This window comes from Oncorhynchus clarkii, chromosome 31 (assembly GCF_045791955.1).
Source record: "Oncorhynchus clarkii lewisi isolate Uvic-CL-2024 chromosome 31, UVic_Ocla_1.0, whole genome shotgun sequence".
Taxonomy (NCBI): Eukaryota; Metazoa; Chordata; class Actinopteri; order Salmoniformes; family Salmonidae; genus Oncorhynchus; species Oncorhynchus clarkii.
The window spans coordinates 18,508,546-18,530,744 of record NC_092177.1 but is presented as its reverse complement, the minus strand read 5'-3'; the positions used below and the strand labels follow the sequence as shown (position 1 = coordinate 18,530,744).

The 22,199-nt window shown below is 42.8% G+C and overlaps 1 protein-coding gene across 1 annotated transcript; it reads left to right on the top strand.

Annotated features, from left to right (window-relative positions):
* The first annotated feature begins 28 nt into the window (after window positions 1-28).
* LOC139390429 (trafficking protein particle complex subunit 11) lies at window positions 29-20,692 on the top strand. Its single transcript, XM_071137549.1, has 30 exons — window positions 29-276; window positions 792-1,016; window positions 1,232-1,401; window positions 1,504-1,574; window positions 1,768-1,882; window positions 3,555-3,654; window positions 3,840-3,913; window positions 5,391-5,487; window positions 5,595-5,728; window positions 5,816-5,963; window positions 6,580-6,673; window positions 8,542-8,621; window positions 9,251-9,329; window positions 9,445-9,499; window positions 10,541-10,686; window positions 10,899-10,960; window positions 11,057-11,189; window positions 12,908-13,038; window positions 13,141-13,296; window positions 13,475-13,662; window positions 14,007-14,155; window positions 15,255-15,376; window positions 15,583-15,702; window positions 15,814-15,879; window positions 16,104-16,260; window positions 16,551-16,662; window positions 16,808-16,899; window positions 17,038-17,171; window positions 17,682-17,849; window positions 19,768-20,692. The coding sequence occupies exons 2-30, from the start codon at window positions 810-812 to the stop codon at window positions 19,810-19,812; spliced, it is 3,405 nt and encodes a 1,134-aa protein (XP_070993650.1). The 5' UTR covers window positions 29-276; window positions 792-809; the 3' UTR covers window positions 19,813-20,692.
* The last annotated feature ends 1,507 nt before the right edge of the window (window positions 20,693-22,199 follow it).

Genomic DNA, 22,199 nt, shown 5'->3' with positions numbered 1-22,199 from the left:
GCGGTAGTACTCAATATTATGCCTGGGGTTGTGTTCACTAGCTAGCTAACGTTACATGTCAACAGAAGGCATCAGGAGACAGGAAGCTATTCGTCACTGGCTAACTAGTTGGCTTTGCTAACGTTACTGTTTGCTGACTGGTGTACATTCTGAATTTGACATATAGTTGGACATGTTACTTATGTAGCTAAGCACTTTTTTATTTTTCAGTCGGTCTGCAACACTCAGCCAGTTAGCTTACCCGAGTTGCCTAGCTAGCTAGCATTAGCTGGCTTGGTAAGTAGCTAGTTTGTTAATCGCCTTTACTACAAGCTACCATTTCTGTCACTGTGTGTACGTCGTCAAATGATCATAACATGAATGTGTCAACGTGAATGTAGCCAGCTATTTCCACGAGCCAATGCAGTCCTATGTTATTGCCTCTTTCTTTCTGAATTGACTCTGGTGATTGTGGTTGTGCCTAGCTAGCTAATAATACGGCCATTGTAAGCTAAATCACAACTTTGTGATTGTATTTGTAGGGCAGGCATCAGCTGTAACAACTGTGAATACTTGTGACTTGTTGTTTGACTCACATGTTGTTTGTTTATTGTGTTTTGACTGTTTTAGGATTCTTTTCACAATGTACTCGCAATTCTGCTTGTTTCTGCCAGTTGTACAATGTCTTGTTGAAGTAAAAAAAAATATATATATATTTCTCATCATACGAACATATGTTGTGCACCTGTCATTGCAGACGTACATAGCTATCTATAGTTGTAAACAGTCTGTGTTGTCTGTTCCATGTTTAGATTGCAGCAGCATCAATCATGATGAGTCCGACCCAATGGGATCTGCCCCCGGAGCTGTGCTGCCGGCCCATGGCCTTTGTGGCCCTGACTGGGCTGGATGTAACTTATAACGCCATCCATAGGGCAATATGGGATGCCTTCTGTGCCAACAGGAGGGCCGACAGGGTCCCCATCTCATTCAAGGTCCTTCCAGGAGACCATGAATACCCAAAGTGTAGGACCAAAGTAAGTGCTGCTTGATGAGGTTACCCACTTACACCATTTGTTCCCAAACACAAACATTTGGGGTGTATACACTAAAGCACAACGGTAGCAAAACTGTGTGCAATGGAAAACGTAAACAAGCGATCAGATGGTAGACGAGGCTACCTTCCCGTTTCAACCTGTATTCTTCAGTTTCATGCCTACAAGTGAATACGACCCTGTTGTTTTTTTCTCAGAGAACTTCCTATGAGTGGTACATCCCCAAAGGGATCTTGAAGACAGGCTGGATGAACAAGCACCTGAACCTGGTGCCTGCCTTGCTGGTGCTGTTCTATGAGCTGGACTGGGATGATGCAGTTTGGAAGGAGAAGCAGTCTGAGTGTGCCACTAAAGTAGAGATAGTCAGGTACTGTAGTACTACTCCTCTTCACTGGTCATCAATGAAGATCTATAGTGGGTTTGTTGAGTTGAAGGAATGTATATCATGAATGTGTCATGTCATTCACAGAACAAGCCTTCAAGGAAGAAACACCAAGGTTGCAGTTGTTTTAATTCAGAAGAAAACCCCTCTTCCTCCAGGTAATTGCATCTACAGTTATACAGATCATAGATGTTGATTGTACTGTTAGGTTTTATGATCAACAGCCACAATATTACATCTGTAGGACTGACAACCATGTCAGTACTGTAGAGATTGTATTGTGTCATGCAATGTATGTTTAGGCTGCATACTTGGACTCTGACTGAATTTGTGCTGCTGCTGTCTGCCAAGGTGAGGACCTGGTGGCTTCAGAGAGGGCTGCTTCCCTGTGCAATGCCTGTGACCTGTCTGGGAAGTCTCTCTTCGTCCTCCCTCACACTGATCACCTCGTGGGCTACATCATCAGGTAAGTAATTCCTCTTGGTGGGACCCGGGATCAGATCAAAGGCCCTGAGAAAAATTACCGATAGCTGTGTTGACACCATCATCTCTCAATATATGACATGTACAGTACCAGTGAAAAGTTTGGAAACTACTCATTCAAGGGTTTTTCATAATTTTTAGTATTTTCTACATTGTAGAATAATAGTGAAGACATACAAACGATGAAATTACACATATGGAATCATGTAGTAACCAAAAAAGTGTTAAACAAATCAAATAAAAGTAGCCACCCATTGCCTTGATTACAGCTTTGCATTCTATTGGCATTCTCTCAACCAGCTTCACTTGGAATGCTTTTCCAACAGTTTTGAAGGAGTTCACACATATGCTGAGCACTTGTTGGCCGCTTTTCCTTCACTCTGCGGTTCAACTCAACCCAAACCATCTCAATTGGGTTAAGGTTGGGCGATTGTTGAGGCCAGGTCATCTGATGCAGCAATCCATCGCTCTCCTTCTTGGTCAAATAGCTCTTACACAGCCTGGAGGTGTGTTGGGTCATTGTCCTGTTGATAGTCCCACTAAGTGCAAACCAGATGGGATGGCTTATCGCTGTAGAATGCTGTGGTAGCCATGCTGGTTAAGTGTGCCTTGAATTCTAAATAAATCACAGTGTCACCATCGCACCTCGTCCTCCATGCTTCAGTGGGAATCACACAGGCAGAGATCATCCATTGACTTACTGTGTCTCACAAAGACACTGCGGTTATAACCAGAAATCTCAAATTTGGACTCATCAGACCAAAGGACAGATTTCCACCAGTCTTATGTCCATTGTTTGTGTTTCTTGGCCCAAGCGAGTCTCTTCTCATTATTGGTGTCCTTTAGTAGTGGTTTCTTTGCAGCAATTTGACCATGAAGGCCTGATTCACGCAGTCTCCTCTGAACAGTTGATGTTGAGATGTCTGTTACTTGAACTCTGTGAAGCATTTATTTGGGCTGCAATCTTAGGTGCAGTTAATTGGCTATTTCTGAGGCTGGTAACTCTAATGAACATATCCTCTGCAGCAGAGGTAACTCTGGATCTTCCTTTCCTGTGGCGGTCCTCATGAGAGACAGTTTCATCATAGTGCTTGATGGTTTTTGTGACTGCACTTGAAGAAACTTTTTCAAAGTTCTTGAAATGTTCCGCATTGACTGACCTTCATGTCTTAAAGTAATGATGGACTGACATTTCTCTTTGCTTATTTGAGCTGTTCTTCACATAATATGGACTTGGTATTTTACCAAATAGGGCTGTATACCAACCCTACCTTGTCACAACACAACTGATTGGCTCAAACACATTAAGAAGGAAAGAAATTCCACAAATTAACTTTTAACAAGGCATACCTGTAAATTTTAAATTGATTATAGACTACCTCATGAAGCTGGTTGCAAGAATGCCAAGAGTGTGCAAAGCTGTCATCAAGGCAAAGGGTGGCTACTTTGAAGAATCTCAAATATAAAATATATTTTGGTTACTACATATGTATTATTTCATAGTTGTGATGTCTTCACTATTATTCTACAATGTAGAAAATAGTCCAAATAAAGAAAAACCCTTGAATGAGTAGGTGTGTTGAAACATTTCACTGGTGTTGTATGTTACCCTTATCACGAAGCCTCCCTAGTATGTGTTATGTACTTATTTTCAGGCTGGAAAATGCGTTCTATGAGCATGCACAGACCTACTATTACACAGAGATTAGGAGGGTCAAATCCCACAAAGAGTTCCTCAACAAAACAACCCATCAGGTGAGACATGACAGAAATAATGTGTAGGTTTTCCTGGTTCCCTATGATCTCCACCACCACTATGTTAATCAATGACTCCTCCAAGTCTCTCTGTGTCATTTTTATTTTAATGACTTAATTTGCAGCTAAGCTAATGCTGGTTATATCACTGCAATGTCATCAACTGGTGCATGTTGTTGTTGCAGTTGCTGTTTGTGAGACACCAGTTTAAGATTGCATTCTTCAGTGAGCTCAAGCAAGACACACAGAATTCCCTAAAGTAAGTTCAACACAGCTCTGTGTGTGTGTGTGTGTGTGTGTGTGTGTGTGTGTGTGTGTGTGTGTGTGTGTGTACAGTGCCTTGCGAAAGTATTCGGCCCCCTTGAACTTTGCGACCTTTTGCCACAATTCAGGCTTCAAACATAAAGATATAAAACTGTATTTTTTTGTGAAGAATCAACAACAAGTGGGACACAATCATGAAGTTTAAAGCCGGATTTGGATACAAAAAGATTTCCCAAGCTTTAAACATCCCAAGGAGCACTGTGCAAGCGATAATATTGAAATGGAAGGAGTATCAGACCACTGCAAATCTACCAAGACCTGGCCGTCCCTCTAAACTTTCAGCTCATACAAGGAGAAGACTGATCAGAGATGCAGCCAAGAGGCCCATGATCTCTGCAGTTTATCCAGAGTGATCTACAGCTGAGGTGGGAGACTCTGTCCATAGGACAACAATCAGTCGTATATTGCACAAATCTGGCCTTTATGGAAGAGTGGCAAGAAGAAAGCCATTTCTTAAAGATATCCATAAAAAGTGTTGTTTAAAGTTTGCCACAAGCCACCTGGGAGACACACCAAACATGTGGAAGAAGGTGCTCTGGTCAGATGAAACCAAAATTGAACTTTTTGGCAACAATGCAAAACGTTATGTTTGGCGTAAAAGCAACACAGCTCATCACCCTGAACACACCATCCCCACTGTCAAACATGGTGGTGGCAGCATCATGGTTTGGGCCTGCTTTTCTTCAGCAGGGACAGGGAAGATGGTTAAAATTGATGGGAAGATGGATGGAGCCAAATACAGGACCATTCTGGAAGAAAACCTGATGGAGTCTGCAAAAGACCTGAGACTGGGACGGAGATTTGTCTTCCAACAAGACAATGGTCCAAAACATAAAGCAAAATCTACAATGGAATGGTTCAAAAATAAACATATCCAGGTGTTAGAATGGCCAAGTCAAAGTCCAGACCTGAATCCAATCGAGAATCTGTGGAAAGAACTGAAAGCTGCTGTTCACAAATGCTCTCCATCCAACCTCACTGAGCTCGAGCTGTTTTGCAAGGAGGAATGGGAAAAAATTTCAGTCTCTCGATGTGCAAAACTGATAGAGACATACCCCAAGCGACTTACAGCTGTAATCGCAGCAAAAGGTGGCGCTACAAAGTATTAACTTAAGGGGGCTGAATAATTTTGCACGCCCAATTTTTCAGTTTTTGATTTGTTAAAAAAGTTTGAAATATCCAATAAATGTCGTTCCACTTCATGATTGTGTCCCACTTGTTGTTGATTCTTCACAAAAAAATACAGTTTTATATCTTTATGTTTGAAGCCTGAAATGTGGCAAAAGGTCGCAAAGTTCAAGGGGGCCGAATACTTTCGCAAGGCACTGTATATATGATTGGTCTTACAATGCATCTCTCTAGTGCTGTCTGACTGTCTGTCTGACACATCATTAGTACTGTTTCTGATGCAGATACTACAGGACTGCCTACAGCCTTGTACATGAGCTGAGAACCCACGAGACCAACATGCTGGAGATAAAGACCATGGCTGGATTCATAAACTACAAGGTGCTTTTGGATCATAATTAACTGGAATGCAGACATTGCGCTCCCAACATATAGACTGTGCTGTATACCCTGTTGAGTTACATGTGTAACAGAAAACCTCTTTTCAGATCTGTCGACTATGCTTCCAACACAACACACCTTTGGATGCCATTGCTCAGTTCAGGAAGCATATTGATCTGTGCAAGAAGAAGATTGGTAGTGCAGAGCTGGCATTTGAGCACACAGCATGGATGTCCAAACAGTAAGAAGTCAATACCCACTTCCCTACCATTCTTCCCTGATGCCATCATTGATAATAACCCATCTCCACCCATTTCCTCACTCCCAGGTTCCAGTCTTTTGGTGACCTGTTTGATGAGGCGATCAAGCTGGGTCTGACGGCCATCCAGACTCAGAACCCTGGCTTCTACTACCAGCAGGCTGCCTACTACGCCCAGGAACGCAAGCAGCAAGCAACTCACCTGTGTGCCCATGAGGTACAGCAATGCATGTGTGACTCAGACAGCTGTCTTTCACAAGACTGCAGAAGCTTGAGAGGGGAAAAATGTATATAGAGCCACTATTGCTGCACTTCCAACTGAGACTTACCTCATACCGGTGTGCCTCAAGGGTTTTATGTTAATGTCAGCGTTAATGTAATTAACAGAACCTCTGCATCATCAAGACAGTAGTTTTGTGAGAAGGTGTTAGAGTTCACAGTTAGCCATTGTTATGTAAATTACAGCGGAAAGTACCAGTGGCCTGGCTTTGTCCCCAAGTGAGAGCAGGGCCTCTGCAGCCGTATGACCTAGTGAGACACTGGTGCTGGCCCATGTAGATGGAAACAGAAAAGTCTGAGCCTTTTGGGTAAAACAGTGGGGGAGATCTCAGATGGAAACTCAACATATGAGTATATAATGTGTAATGTATGGCATTGATATGGGCTAATATTTTTGTTGATGTCTGCATCGTAGATTCTTCATGCTGTGCAATCATTCTAGTTTACACACAGCACAACAATCGCGTCAGAAGGCCTCTATGCCCCCTCATGGCATCCCCACCCATGACCGTTATCACATGTTGACGGACGGTCACTGTATTTCCCTTTCGCAGGCCAGTGTGAGCTACCCCACCCCAGACCACCTGGAGACGCCCAGCGGAGCTCTGGACTTCTATGGGCAGAGAGCCTGGAGACAGGGCCACCAGAGTGAGTATGCCCATCTCAACACTAATCTTTCAGCACTAAAAGTAGCTTTTACAGTGGGGCAAAAAACTATTTAGTCAGCCACCAATTGTGCAAGTTCTCCCACTTAAGATGAGAGAGGCCTGTAATTTATCATAGGTACACTTAAACTATGACAGACAAAATTAGAAAAAAAATCCAGAAAATCACATTGTAGGATTTTTTATGAATTTATTTGCAAATTATGGTGGAAAATAAGTATTTGGTCAATAACAAAAGTTTATCTCAATACTTTGTTATATACCCTTTGTTGGCAATGACAGAGGTCAAACGTTTTTTGTAAGTCTTCACAAGGTTTTCACACACTGTTGCTGGTATTTTGGCCCATTCCTCCATGCAGATCTCCTCTAGAGTAGTAATGTTTTGGGGCTGTTGCTGGCCAATACGGACTTTCAACTCCCTCCAAAGATTTTCTATGGGGTTGAGATCTGGAGACTGGCTAGGCCACTCCAGGACCTTGAAATGCTTCTTACGAAGCCACTCGTTCGTTGCCCGGGCGGTGTGTTTGGGATCATTGTCATGCTGAAAGACCCAGCCACGTTTCATCTTCAATGCCCTTGCTGATGGAAGGAGGTTTTCAATCAAAATCTCACGATACATGGCCCCATTCATTCTTTCCTTTACACGGATCAGTCATCCTGGTCCCTTTGCAGAAAAACAGCCCCAAAGCATGATGTTTCCACCCCCATGCTTCACAGTAGGTATGGTGTTCTTTGGATGCAACTCAGCATTCTTTGTTCTCCAAACACGACGAGTTGAGTTTTTACCAAAAAGTTACATTTTGGTTTCATCTGACCATATGACATTCTCCCAATCTTCTTCTGGATCATCCAAATTATCTCTAGCAAACTTCAGACGGGCCTGGACATGTACTGGCTTAAGCAGGGGGACACGTCTGGCACTGCAGGATTTGAGTCCCTGGCGTCGTAGTGTGTTACTGATGGTAGGCTTTGTTTCTTTGGTCCCAGCTCTCTGCAGGTCATTCACTAGGTCCCCCCGTGTGGTTCTGGGATTTTTGCTCACCGTTCTTGTGATCATTTTGACCCCACGGGGTGAGATCTTGCGTGGAGCCCCAGATCGACGGAGATTATCAGTGGTCTTGTATGTCTTCCATTTCCTAATAATTGCTCCCACAGTTCATTTCTTCAAACCAAGCTGCTTACCTATTGCAGATTCAGTCTTCCCAGCCTGGTCAGGGCTACAATTTTGTTTCTGGTGTCCTTTGACAGCTCTTTGGTCTTGGCCATAGTGGAGTTTGGAGTGTGACTGTTTGAGGTTGTGGACAGGTGTCTTTTATACTGATAACAAGTTCAAACAGGTGCCATTAATACAGGTAACGAGTGGAGGACAGAGGAGCCTCTTAAAGAAGAAGTTACAGGTCTGTGAGAGCCAGAAATCTTGCTTGCTTGTTTGTGACCAAATACTTATTTTCCACCATAATTTGCAAATAAATTCATTAAAAATCCTATAATGTGATTTTCTGGATTTTTTTCCTCATTTTGTCTGTCATAGTTGAAGTGTACCTATGATGAATATTACAGGCCTCTCAAATCTTTTTAAGTGGGAGAACTTGCACAATTGGTGGCTGACTAAATACTTTTTTGCCCCACTGTATGTGTTTAGACTTGTGTGTACAGCTCAAATCAAATGTTATTTGTCACATGCGCCAAATACAACAGGTGTAGTAGACCTTACAGTGAAATGCTTCCTTACAAGCCCTTAACCAAACATGCAGTTTTAAGAAAAATACAGGCGTTTAAACCAAGCATGCTGTTTTGATCAGTCTCTCAGTTTCTAAATATTGATTGAAATGTCTTATTTTGTATTTGCAGGTATCGATCCCCCACACATGGAGAAGGAGAAAGGAGGAATCCTGGCGCTGCAAATGAAGGAGAAGGATGTTCCCCACTCCGTTAGTCCACATTCACTCACTCATTCAGCACGACACAGCCATTCTCATGTTCTACTAACGCTGAAGCCTCTTTCAGTGCATGAAGGCTACATTGCTACACAGGGTTGGGCTTGCGCAGTCCATGAGTGTAGACCTATAATAGGTTAATGGATAGCAAGCTCTCACCCTCATGGTAAATTGTGGAAGAAGGCCATGTCAGGTTTTCAGGTCAAAGGAGGTTCAGTTTTATGGTGTATGATGGTGAATAAAACCACTAAGCAGATCAAAAGTGAATTCTGGATTTGGATGATACTGCAACATTACAAACTGAAATGACCGATTTGCTCCATGAACAGTGAGGATGGAATATTTATTAACAGCGTTACCATATTGCCAGGTCTGTTGTTCAGTGGACGTTCATTTGAAAGGCCAAAGTTTCTACTCCGTAAACAGAAGGTTCAGTCTTGTGGCATCCTTCATTAGTAATGTAGAGCAGTATCTGGTAATATATGATTCACTTTTAGTAAGAATACCATGAGAACCGCACCTGAGTTTTCTGCAAAATACTGATTCTTCTTGGTTTAACTTGGTTTATTATGCCAAAAGTGTGTAAGAGAGAGTCTCCCATTGTTCTGTTTGCTGTATTACAGGAGCTAATCATTGCTCTGCTCAGCAACGCTGTGGCTCAGTTCAAGAAATACAAGTGTCCTCGGATGAAGAGCCACCTGAGTGAGTTTTACCCTGAGCTGAAGGGGAACAGTGCATTTGGAGCATATTGTTACCATAAGCATCACTTCTGTGTGCGTCTACATGTACTTGTCAAAGTTTGTCTGTTTGTCTCCAGTGGTGCAGATGGGAGAGGAGTACAACCATGCCAAGGACTACACCAAAGCACTGAAGTAAGCCTGACTCAGCAGACACAGTGGGACAAAAGTAAAATGTGTTACTAAGTCAATTAGAGTATAATAACAAATCCCCACTGTCATTGGGCGCAAGCCTGACTTCCAGAAAATTACTGGACCAATTGCAACCATTGATGGCGACTAGATTATCGGCAACGGATTTCCTGTTATACCATAAACAGGCGCTAAAATCACTTGCACAGCTGATCTCAATTGCAACCAAATCGGCCATCGATTTACCTCTCCCTAAGTGAATCTCGGTGTTTACTCTTAGTCCTGTTTGCATCCAACATTTGTCAAGAAATTTCTCCCTCTTTTGGGTATTATCATCTGAACTATTGAGTCCTGCAATTTGAGGAGACTAAGGGCAATTTGTCTATTTGACAATCATTCTGTACAATTGATATAAAGTATTTAATTTCCTTGTTTACTATGGAAAATCTACTATGGCAAGGTAGCTTACCCTACACATTTTATGAATGGAAAAAATCATGGTGTAGGATACATCTATCGCTTCCAATTTATGTATCCATTAATGTTTTTACTTTCTGAACTGTAGGCAACACATTTGAAACAAAATTATAATAGTTTTTTTAATCAAATTATATTGTATTCTAATAAAGCTATTTTAAAGTTGCACCTATGATATTATAATTGTTAAAGTAAGGTATTTTAAAGCTTTAAAAAACACAACAACAGACATATAGCATACAGTTTTGTCTCTACGTCATTGTGATGAGCTTGTTCATGGTTAAGCTGGTAGTGAAGAGTAACATTTCCTATGTTGTGTGGATGGCAGAGATTATTTCTTTATTTGTAGAACAGTGTGATGACACTGAGTAGTGAACCTTTTTATATGTTCCTACAGGACTACAGTAATGAGGCCAGTAGAGCTACTGTGGCGTATTAACTCGCTATTATTTTGGCAGTCAAAGCTGAAATATTCTAAATGTGATTAGATTGAATAATTAAAAGTTTTGGATAAGAGAATCATTGTGAAACTTACCTACCTATGTTGGTCTGTGTGTCTATATGCAGACTGCTGGACTATGTGATGTGTGACTACCGTACAGAGCGCTGGTGGAGCCTGCTCACCTCCATCCTCAGCACAGCGCTACGGTGCTCCTACCTGATGGCCCACGTCAAGGACTACATCACCTACTCCATGGAGCTGGTCGGACGAGGTACAGGATGGTATAGTACAGGACACTCTTCAGCTGCACCCAGCTCTCCCCAGATGACATTTTCTGCTTCTATGGGCTACTTAGTCAGTTTAATATGTTGCTTATTTACAATGTTCAGTTTGTTTAGAGCCTGGCCATCACCTTATCAACAGCAGCAGAAGTCCATCGTCATTTACATTTTTCCTTAAGTTCCCTTTTGTCCGTTTCTCCAGCTTCTACTCTACGGGAGGAGCAGAAATCCAGGATTGAGAAGAATCTCATCAAGGTCCTGATGGTGAGTTGAAGAAATGGCACCCGTCACATCACCCGATGTTCATGTGACTGTGTAGCCCCTGTTCTGTGGATGTTAACGCTGAGCCTGTGTTCATAGAACGAGGTCCCAGAGGCAGAGCCAGATTGTGACCAGGCCTCAGCCAAGGCTGCCCAGGCCCTGTGGAGCGACCGCATGTCTCTGGCTGGCAGCAATGAGTTCACCATCGAGGTGCAGGACTACGTACCCTTTGGTTAGTACACTTCTACAGTATACCTACCGAGATCATACAATTATGCATCAAGATCTTAAACGATACAAGAGAGATTCTGTGAACAGCTACAGTGCCTTGCGAAAGTATTCGGCCCCCTTGAACTTTGCGACCTTTTGCCACATTTCAGGCTTCAAACATAAAGATATAAAACTGTATTTTTTTGTGAAGAATCAACAACAAGTGGGACACAATCATGAAGTGGAACGACATTTATTGGATATTTCAAACTTTTTTAACAAATCAAAAACTGAAAAATTGGGCGTGCAAAATTATTCAGCCCCTTTACTTTCAGTGCAGCAAACTCTCTCCAGAAGTTCAGTGAGGATCTCTGAATGATCCAATGTTGACCTAAATGACTAATGATGATAAATACAATCCACCTGTGTGTAATCAAGTCTCCGTATAAATGCACCTGCACTGTGATAGTCTCAGAGGTCCGTTAAAAGCGCAGAGAGCATCATGAAGAACAAGGAACACACCAGGCAGGTCCGAGATACTGTTGTGAAGAAGTTTAAAGCCGGATTTGGATACAAAAACATTTCCCAAGCTTTAAACAGCACTGTGCAAGCGATAATATTGAAATGGAAGGAGTATCAGACCACTGCAAATCTACCAAGACCTGGCCGTCCCTCTAAACTTTCAGCTCATACAAGGAGAAGACTGATCAGAGATGCAGCCAAGAGGCCCATGATCACTCTGGATGAACTGCAGAGATCTACAGCTGAGGTGGGAGACTCTGTCCATAGGACAACAATCAGTCGTATATTGCACAAATCTGGCCTTTATGGAAGAGTGGCAAGAAGAAAGCCATTTCTTAAAGATATCCATAAAAAGTGTTGTTTAAAGTTTGCCACAAGCCACCTGGGAGACACACCAAACATGTGGAAGAAGGTGCTCTGGTCAGATGAAACCAAAATTGAACTTTTTGGCAACAATGCAAAACGTTATGTTTGGCGTAAAAGCAACACAGCTGAACACACCATCCCCACTGTCAAACATGGTGGTGGCAGCATCATGGTTTGGGCCTGCTTTTCTTCAGCAGGGACAGGGAAGATGGTTAAAATTGATGGGAAGATGGATGGAGCCAAATACAGGACCATTCTGGAAGAAAACCTGATGGAGTCTGCAAAAGACCTGAGACTGGGACGGAGATTTGTCTTCCAACAAGACAATGGTCCAAAACATAAAGCAAAATCTACAATGGAATGGTTCAAAAATAAACATATCCAGGTGTTAGAATGGCCAAGTCAAAGTCCAGACCTGAATCCAATCGAGAATCTGTGGAAAGAACTGAAAACTGCTGTTCACAAATGCTCTCCATCCAACCTCACTGAGCTCGAGCTGTTTTGCAAGGAGGAATGGGAAAAAATTTCAGTCTCTCGATGTGCAAAACTGATAGACTTACAGCTGTAATCGCAGCAAAAGGTGGCGCTACAAAGTATTAACTTAAGGGGGCTGAATAATTTTGCACGCCCAATTTTTCAGTTTCTGATTTGTTAAAAAAGTTTGAAATATCCAATAAATGTCGTTCCACTTCATGATTGTGTCCCACTTGTTGTTGATTCTTCACAAAAAAATACAGTTTTATATCTTTATGTTTGAAGCCTGAAATGTGGCAAAAGGTCGCAAAGTTCAAGGGAGCCGAATACTTTCGCAAGGCACTGTACCTAACATATACCACACATTTGTCTTTCCAGTCCAGTGCAAGGCCAAATTCCTGTCCCCTAGTTTCCACGTGGATGACCCAGTCCAGCTGCATGTCTACCTGAGGGCTGACTGCCCTCACCCTGTCCGCTTCTCTAAACTGTGTGTCAGCCTCAGCAACCAGGTACAGACCCACTACATAACTCTACTACCCCACCACAATCCATGCAGGCACAACCACTCTCTGTTGACTCGGACTCTCTGGTGGCTCTTTGTCCTTTTTCAGGAGTATAACCAGTTGTGTGTGGTAGAGGAACCGTGTAAGTCTCAGGATATCCTAGAGGCCTCCAGTCAAGAGAACATGTGCCTGGTCCCTGGCAAGACACGCATATACAGCTTCAAGTTTGTGGCTAAAACTGAGGATGTGGGGAAGAAGATAGAGGTAAGGGAAAGTGTGTCACTCAGGGTGTCCTAAACTGTGCTGTACTGGCATAGTAGACACAGATTTAACATAACCAAGAAAGATGAAGAGCATCACCTTTTTACCTGTGATCTATCTTATGGATTTGTGCACACTGTGTGTTTAGCTTTGTGTGTTTAACTTTGTGTGTGTGTGTTAGATCACAGCGGTGGACCTGATGCTGGGCAGTGATAACGGCCGCTGCGTCTTCCTCAACTGGCGAGGCGGGGGAGGAGATGCTGCCTCGTCCCACGAAGCTCTGCTGGCGGCCAGGTCCTTTAAGAGCAGGGGGCGTGTCCCAGAGCAGCATGTGGAATGGGACACCGTGTCTATCCAGGCCAGCACCATGTGAGTCTCCATAGTGTTCACTTTAGTCACACTATGTCACTGATTTACAAGATCCATGTATGACATGCTTCACTGTCTGCACACCAAGGGAGCAGAGACATTTTCCATAATGCACTGCAACATTTCAAGTAACGGGAGCTGTGATGCTGTACCTTGCCATTGTGTGTATCGCATTGTTTACTAAATCTCTGGTTAAACTAACCAGTTACAACTAAGGTAATTAGCTCACAGCATAGAGGAAAATGTCGCCCTCAGTTTTTTCATACTGTCATAAGTTCAAAACTTAGTTGAGTTGGTAACAGACGGTGCGTCATCCTAATCTGACAATGTGTTTTGTTCTTCAGGATAATCTCTCGCATTCCCAAGATCTCTGTTCAGCTGAGTCATGAGCCCCCTGCTCTGAACAACGAGATGTACCGCATCACTGTCTCCATCCAGTCCAACGAGGAGACAGTGACCAAAGACGTCAAACTCACTGCCGGACTCAAACCAGGTAGGCAGCATTACACCAGAACTGTTTGACACAGCACAGGATCAAATCAAATTTTATTAGTCACATGCGCCGAATACACAGATGTAGACCTTACAGTGAAATGCTTACTTACGAGCCCCTAACCAACAATGCAGTTTCAAAAAAATACAGATAAGAATAAGAAATAAAAAAGTAATTCAAGAGCAGCAGTAAAATAACAATAGCAAAACTATGTACAGGGGGGTACTGATACAGAGTCAATTTGCAGTGGCACAGGTTATTTGAGGTAGTATGTAGATGTAGGTAGAGTTATTAAAGTGAATATGCATAGATGACAACAGAGAGTAGCAGTGATGTAAAGAGGGGGTGAGAGGGGGTCCACTGCAAATAGTCTGGGTAGCCATTTTACTAGATGTTCAGGAGTGTTATGGCTTGGGGGTAGAAGCTGTTTAGAAGCCTCTTGGACCTAGACTTGGCACTCCGGTACCAGGGTAGCAGAGAGAACAGTCTATGACTAGGGTGGCTGGAGTCTTTGACAATTTTTAGGGGCTTCCTCTGACACCGCCTGGTATAGAGGTCCTGGATGGCAGGAAGCTTGGCCCTAGGGATGTACTGGGCCGTTCGCACTACCCTCTGTAGTGCCTTGCAGTCGGAGGCTGAGCAGTTGCCATACCAGGCAGTGATGCAACCAGGCAGGATGCTCTCGATGGTGCAGCTGTGGAACCTTTTGAGGATCTGAGGACCCATGACAAATCTTTTCAGCCTCCTGAGGGGGAATAGGTTTTGTCATGCCCTCTTCACGACTGTCTTTGTGTGTTTAGAACATGTTAGTTTGTTGATGTGGACACCAAGGAACTTGAAGCTCTCAAACTGCTCCACTGCAGCCGAGTCGATGAGAATGGTGGCGTGCTCTGACCTCTTTTTCCTGTAGTTCACAACTTCAGAACCAGAAACTGCTTGACACAGGATAGAACCCTGGAAACAGACTTCTCAGAATGGGGTTTAAATGGGAAATCTCAGTTTAAGGAATTCTATTTCTATGGACCTTACAGCATTGGGAAAACACTGACATACATTGGTTAGGTATCACAAGCTTTGATATTTGTCCCACCACCTTAAGGTCAGGATGCAAACCTCACACAGTCCACCCATGTGACCCTGAACGGTTTGGAGATGTGTGACGAATCCCATCCTGCACTGCTTCCAGACATTGCCATTGGAGACCTCCAGCCGGGAGAAAAGGTACATCCCCCACCCACCCTCAGGCCTGCACAACCTCACTGTCCATCATGAAAAAAAGCATGGGCAATGGAGAATCTCCATTAATATAGCTTTTTGGGCCAGGACTAGGCTTCATCTGTGTCTGGGAAACCGGACCCCCTTGTTTTGCTGAGATCTCTTGAGGGACATCAGCAGTGTGTTTGTACTAATCGTTCTCTATTGAACAGGTTGAGAAGTGTCTGTATGTTCGCTGTGTCACCACTGGAGCCAGAATCTTCCTGTTCCATGTTGCCTATGCCTTGAGCACCAAGGTGGAGGGCAAAGACATCACCTGCAGGTGTCACAAAGTGAGTTTGTGCACTGAAACCTCACTCATTGCTAGTTTCAGTATTTGTGACTTGTGTCCATAAATATGTATGAAATTAACTGTTTGTTGACCATAGCTTTCTTTTTTGTAGGATGAAACCGTTACCATAGAAACCGTTGTTCCATTTGAAGTTGCTGTGAAGTTTGTATCCACAAAGGTTTAACTTATTTTCCCTCTATTGATGTTGTTGGCATTGTTGTGCAAATGTAGTTTTGAGTGCTGTTTTAATGGGGTTTTGAGTGCTGTTTTAATGGTGTTTTGGGCGCAGTTTTAATGTGGTGTTTGAATGCAGTTTTGAGTGCAGTTTTTTTGTTCAATGTTGGTAAGTCAGTGCTTGTCAGTGCAGTGACTTCAGTGATAATGGATTATGTTGTGTTTCAGTTTGAGCACCTGGATAGAGTGTATGTGGACATCCCCTTTCTGCTGATGACAGACATCCTGAGTGCGTCCCCTTGGCCTCTCCACCTCGTGACCAGCCAGCTGCAGCTGGCCCCCACCATGGCTGCCATGGACCAGCCCCAGTCCCAGGTGGAGCAGGGTATGACACCACCGTCTCTATGGTCGCGTCCCAGTTGGCACCCTATTCCCTCTGAAGTGCCCTATGGACCATGGTCAAAAGTAGTGCACTATATAGGGAATTTGGGATGCACACTAAAGCTCCCTCTGACATAGCTCTGCAGGGGAAGCCTCAACATCTCCCATCTAAGACCATATATTCTAATGACCCCAGTCGTTGTAGTTTCAGTGTGTGTTAGTAGTTTGTAGCATAGAAACACACCCGAGTTCCTTGTAGCCTAACCTTCAGGTTTGGTTGTTGTTTTCCACCAGTGGTGCTGCAGACAGGGGAATGTGCCAGCGAGTGTTTCAGCCTTCAGTGTCCCCCTGTGCTCAACGGGACGAGCAGCGTGGCGTCTGGACAGTACCTCATCTCCTGGAAGAGGTGTGTCTGCTTGACTCCAGCCGGCCATTCTCCTGTTCTCTACTCTGACATTTCTCCTCCTGTCAAGCACAATGGAAAATTCACAAGGTCAAGACATTTTCTTTTCCTGAAGCTTTAACTCATTACATTTGTATTGCTATTTCAGGAAATCTTGGTGTGCAGATGCACCTGTTGTGACGACTGTTGCCACCCTCCCCCATGTGATGGTGGAGACCATTCCTCTATATGTTCATGCAGGTACAGCATGTCTTGATCTGAATTATGTATTATTTTCACAGTTGAGTCTAAAAATATATGTCGAATATGTCTGTTTTCCAGTTTTTCTGTCCCATTCAGATGTACATAACAATGGTTCCCTGTGTTTGGTGGTTACAGAGCTGCCGTCGTTTGGAAGGGTGCGGGAGTCTATGCCAGTGAGGTACCACATCCAGAACCGGACGGGGCTGGTCCAGGACGTGGAGATGTCTGTGGAACCCAGTGATGCCTTCATGTTCTCTGGCCTCAAGCAGGTAGGTCTCTGCAACATTCCCCCTCCCACCCTTGGTAAACACATCAAACGAACTGTAAAGTAGCACAAACATATTACTCACTGGCTTTAACTGCAACCGTCATTTGGTGTTTATTTCTGTGCAACTCAGCGACGACTCCACTACGAGCCTGATACAATCTTGAGTTCTATTGTGAGATTCCATACAGCCTGAGACAAATTGAGTACAGGACAGTACAATAGTTACACGCAGACAACTCTCTACTACACTCCTTATTGTTGTCAGTTCAACATGCAAGCCCAGGGTACAACTTAACTGAGTGCCAGAGTTCGACTTGACACTGGTCTGTTTTGAGGCTGGAGTTTCCACCATTATTTGTATTCCAATTTAAACTGCTGCCTAACAACACATGTAGTAGAGAACCGATGGTTTTCATTCAGAATTAGACTAGAATAGACCATACCATTTGAGGACCCATGCGGTCTCCAGTCTCTTGCTCTACATGCCTTTAGTGTCACGGTGTTTCCCCAGGTGCGTCTGAGGATCCTGCCTGGAGCGGAGCAGGAGATGTTGTATAACTTCTACCCTCTGATGGCAGGGTACCAGAACCTTCCCCAGCTCAACATCAGCCTGCTGCGCTTCCCTGCCGTGTCCGGACAGCTGCTTCGACGCTTTCTCCCCTCACGCATCTTTGTCAAGGTACACTTACAGTGCATTGCGAAAGTATTCGGCCCCCTTGAACTTTGCGACCTTTTGCCACATTTCAGGCTTCAAACATAAAGATATAAAACTGTATTTTTTTGTGAAGAATCAACAGCAAGTGGGACACAATCATGAAGTGGAACGACATTTATTGGATATTTCAAACTTTTTTAACAAATCAGAAACTGAAAAATTGGGCGTGCAAAATTATTCAGCCCCCTTAAGTTAATACTTTGTAGCGCCACCTTTTGCTGCGATTACAGCTGTAAGTTGCTTGGGGTATATCTCTATCAGTTTTGCACATCGAGAGACTGAAATTTTTTCCCATTCCTCCTTGCAAAACAGCTCGAGCTCAGTGAGGTTGGATGGAGAGCATTTGTGAACAGCAGCTTTCAGTTCTTTCCACAGATTCTCGATTGGATTCAGGTCTGGACTTTGACTTGGCCATTCTAACACCTGGATATGTTTATTTTTGAACCATTCCATTGTAGATTTTGCTTTATGTTTTGGACCATTGTCTTGTTGGAAGACAAATCTCCGTCCCAGTCTCAGGTCTTTTGCAGACTCCATCAGGTTTTCTTCCAGAATGGTCCTGTATTTGGCTCCATCCATCTTCCCATCAATTTTAACCATCTTCCCTGTCCCTGCTGAAGAAAAGCAGGCCCAAACCATGATGCTGCCACCACCATGTTTGACAGTGGGGATGGTGTGTTCAGCTGTGTTGCTTTTACGCCAAACATAACGTTTTGCATTGTTGCCAAAAAGTTCAATTTTGGTTTCATCTGACCAGAGCACCTTCTTCCACATGTTTGGTGTGTCTCCCAGGTGGCTTGTGGCAAACTTTAAACGACACTTTTTATGGATATCTTTAAGAAATGGCTTTCTTCTTGCCACTCTTCCATAAAGGCCAGATTTGTGCAATATACGACTGATTGTTGCCCTATGGACAGAGTCTCCCACCTCAGCTGCAGATCTCTGCAGTTCATCCAGAGTGATCATGGGCCTCTTGGCTGCATCTCTGATCAGTCTTCTCCTTGTATGAGCTGAAAGTTTAGAGGGACGGCCAGGTCTTGGTAGATTTGCAGTGGTCTGATACTCCTTCCATTTCAATATTATCGCTTGCACAGTGCTCCTTGGGATGTTTAAAGCTTTGGGAAATGTTTTTGTATCCAAATCCGGCTTTAAACTTCTTCACAACAGTATCTCAGACCTGCCTGGTGTGTTCCTTGTTCTTCATGATGCTCTCTGCGCTTTTAACGGACCTCTGAGACTATCACAGTGCAGGTGCATTTATACGGAGACTTGATTACCCACAGGTGGATTGTATTTATCATCATTAGTCATTTAGGTCAACATTGGATCATTCAGAGATCCTCACTGAACTTCTGGAGAGAGTTTGCTGCACTGAAAGTAAAGGGGCTGAATAATTTTACACGCCCAATTTTTCAGTTTTTGATTTGTTAAAAAGGTTTGAAATATCCAATAAATGTCGTTCCACTTCATGATTGTGTCCCACTTGTTGTTGATTCTTCACAAAAAAATACAGTTTTATATCTTTATGTTTGAAGCCTGAAATGTGGCAAAAGGTCGCATAGTTAAAGGGGGCCGAATACTTTCGCAAGGCACTGTAGCTTAGAACCCAAATAAATCAAATGAGGGGACTTCTTGTCTATTCATTCTAATTCTATGTTAACAGCCACTAGGCTCTTTCTAACCACATGGCATATTCTGTAGATACATCTCAGTGTTAGCTGAAACATATTTACATAGAATACAGCTGCAAAATTAACCAACTTAAACTCGAAATTCACCTTCCATCAACCAGTGAAGTGTTGATATAATTATGTTTGAGTAGACTGTGTAGTGCAAAATCAGTAAACTATCCTAATACTTATTTTTTTTAAATATATTTCAGCCCCAGGGCCGACAAGCAGAAGATGCCTCCATTGCAGCGGCTTGAGATCCATAACAAGACCCCACCCCTAAGTGAATACTAGTTTACCTGAAACACATCTCTCACCTATTGGGCTCAACTGGAAAATGTTGTACCACAGATGCATTCACTTTTTGACCTCCTGTAAATCACGCTTTTAAAAGGATGCTCTGTGCATTAACTACAATAGTTTACTTTATAATCTTGATTGATCCGTAACTGATTAATATTGTAGCTTGCTGATCTAAAACCTTAGGCTTTTGTTATCATGTCATGTAGCTGTTACACAGGGTGTGTTTGTAAATTCACTCTGGCTATTTACACGGATTTCAGAGCACTCTTGTCTTAGTGTGCCAGAGCGCAGAATAACTGATGGATTTCTGAACGAGCAACACACACTGAATATGATCAGTGTCAGTAAACGTAGACAAAAAGTGTAGTTAAATTGTTGCCAGCAGTAAGTTTGTCACCAACACTCTGGATAACCAGCTATGTTAGGGTGAGTAAAATAGTCAGAGTTAGGTGTTAGGCGTTTTTTTTGTGTGGAAGTAGCTAGCAAGCTAGCCAACTTCAGCCAGTTAGCTTGGATGCTTGCCATTGTGAGGTCAGAATGCTCGGCTCATCCCTACTCCTCGCTAGAGCAGAGCATCCAATGTGCACTCTGAACGCTCCGAGAGCGAAACGCTCTGAATTTACGAATAGTGCGCACTCTTGCACTCCAGTGAATTTACTAACACACCCACAGTAATTGCCCTCACATTTGACTTGATCAATGATGCAGTTCCTCATTAATCTTCAAACTAAAACATTTGGGTGAGTTATGATTGTGTGTGTCACTGACTGTCAAATGTAATGAATACAGTATAACCAAGACGGCATAGTATTAAAGGTTTTTGTGAAGATTGTACAGCCTCTCAAATGCCTTGTTTTAACTTGAACCAACTGTAATGATGTGATGTCATCAGGCCTGCCCTTGAATTCAAAGTTCAGTGATGTTTCAGCATTTAGACAGGTTAAATCCAACTCTGCTGTGGGTGATCCTTTCTACTTTTCCTGAGAACAGTCAGGTAGCAGGTGATGGCTAGTGGTTCAAGTAGTATTTAACAGAGTTGGAGTCAATTCAGGAAATATACTGAAGTTCCAGTTCTCTTAAATGCTTTTCAATGAGGAATTAGAATTTGGTTTAGTTTCTAAATTGACTGGAATTGAAATGGAATTCAACCCAACCCTGGTATCTGATTTATGGGGAATGAGACTCATCATGGGATAAGTAAAATATTTGCTTCCATCTGCCAATTTATTGGTGTGCCATTGGAAGTTTCCACCTTCAACAATGTTTGGAGTATTTGCTCAGTGGTAATGTGGAAGCAGGTATCACACATTGAGAAGAATGGTTGCACTATTGCAGGGATCAACAACAGACAGTCAGTGGACGATGTAATTTGACACCCAAAGTTTTCTGGGCAAATTGTCTTTATACAGTACCAGTCAAAAGTTTGGACACCTCATTCCAGGAATTTTCTTTATTTTTTTTTACAAATTTCTACACTGTAGGAAAGTAGTGAACACATCAAAACTATGAAATAACACATGGATTCATGTAAAAAAAAAAAAAGTGTTAATATATTTTGATTATATAAGTAGCCACCCTTTGCCTTGACAGCTTTGCATATTTCCCTGATCTCTGGAAATGTCTGCATTATCATTCTCACGTTGTGCCTTTCCACAGTGGAATCTGGTGTGTGACGATGCATGGATTGCTCCTTTCACCATAACACTATTATTTTTGAGAGTGCTATCCGGATTTCTTATGTCTGGAATTATTTATTTTTTATTGAACCTTTTATTGAACTAGGCAAGTCAGTTAAGAGCAAATTCTTATTTACAATGGCGGCCAACTCTGTGCCAATTGTGCACCGCCTTATGGGACTCCTAATCACGGCCGGATGTGATGCAGCCCAAACCCAGGACCTCATACAGGTGAAGGTGTGTGTTCTCAGTCTGATCTTCTAGGGTATCATTAGAACTGTCTACATGATGTGACTTGTCAAACTGGATCTACTGAGCAAACATAATGCCACAATATGCAGCTTAAATGAGGAACCATTTAGACATGTTGAGACATATTCAATTATACAGTTTGATGTTAGGGAATGTTTACTACATCAGTTCAAAGTACAGATTTAGGATCTTAATTTGAGCCAATTTGCTAATTTGCTAGGAAAATAATCCTGCAGCAACAGGAAATGTGAATTATAATTAATGGACATTTTTTGTTACAACAAATCAAGTCTGAAATTTTAAGGTGGAAATAAACTTTAGAAGCCTTTTTATACCTCGAATACACTACAAGTTTGCATTTCCTGCTGTAAAGGAAAATTATAAGCAACAAGAGAGTAATCAAATGAAGATCC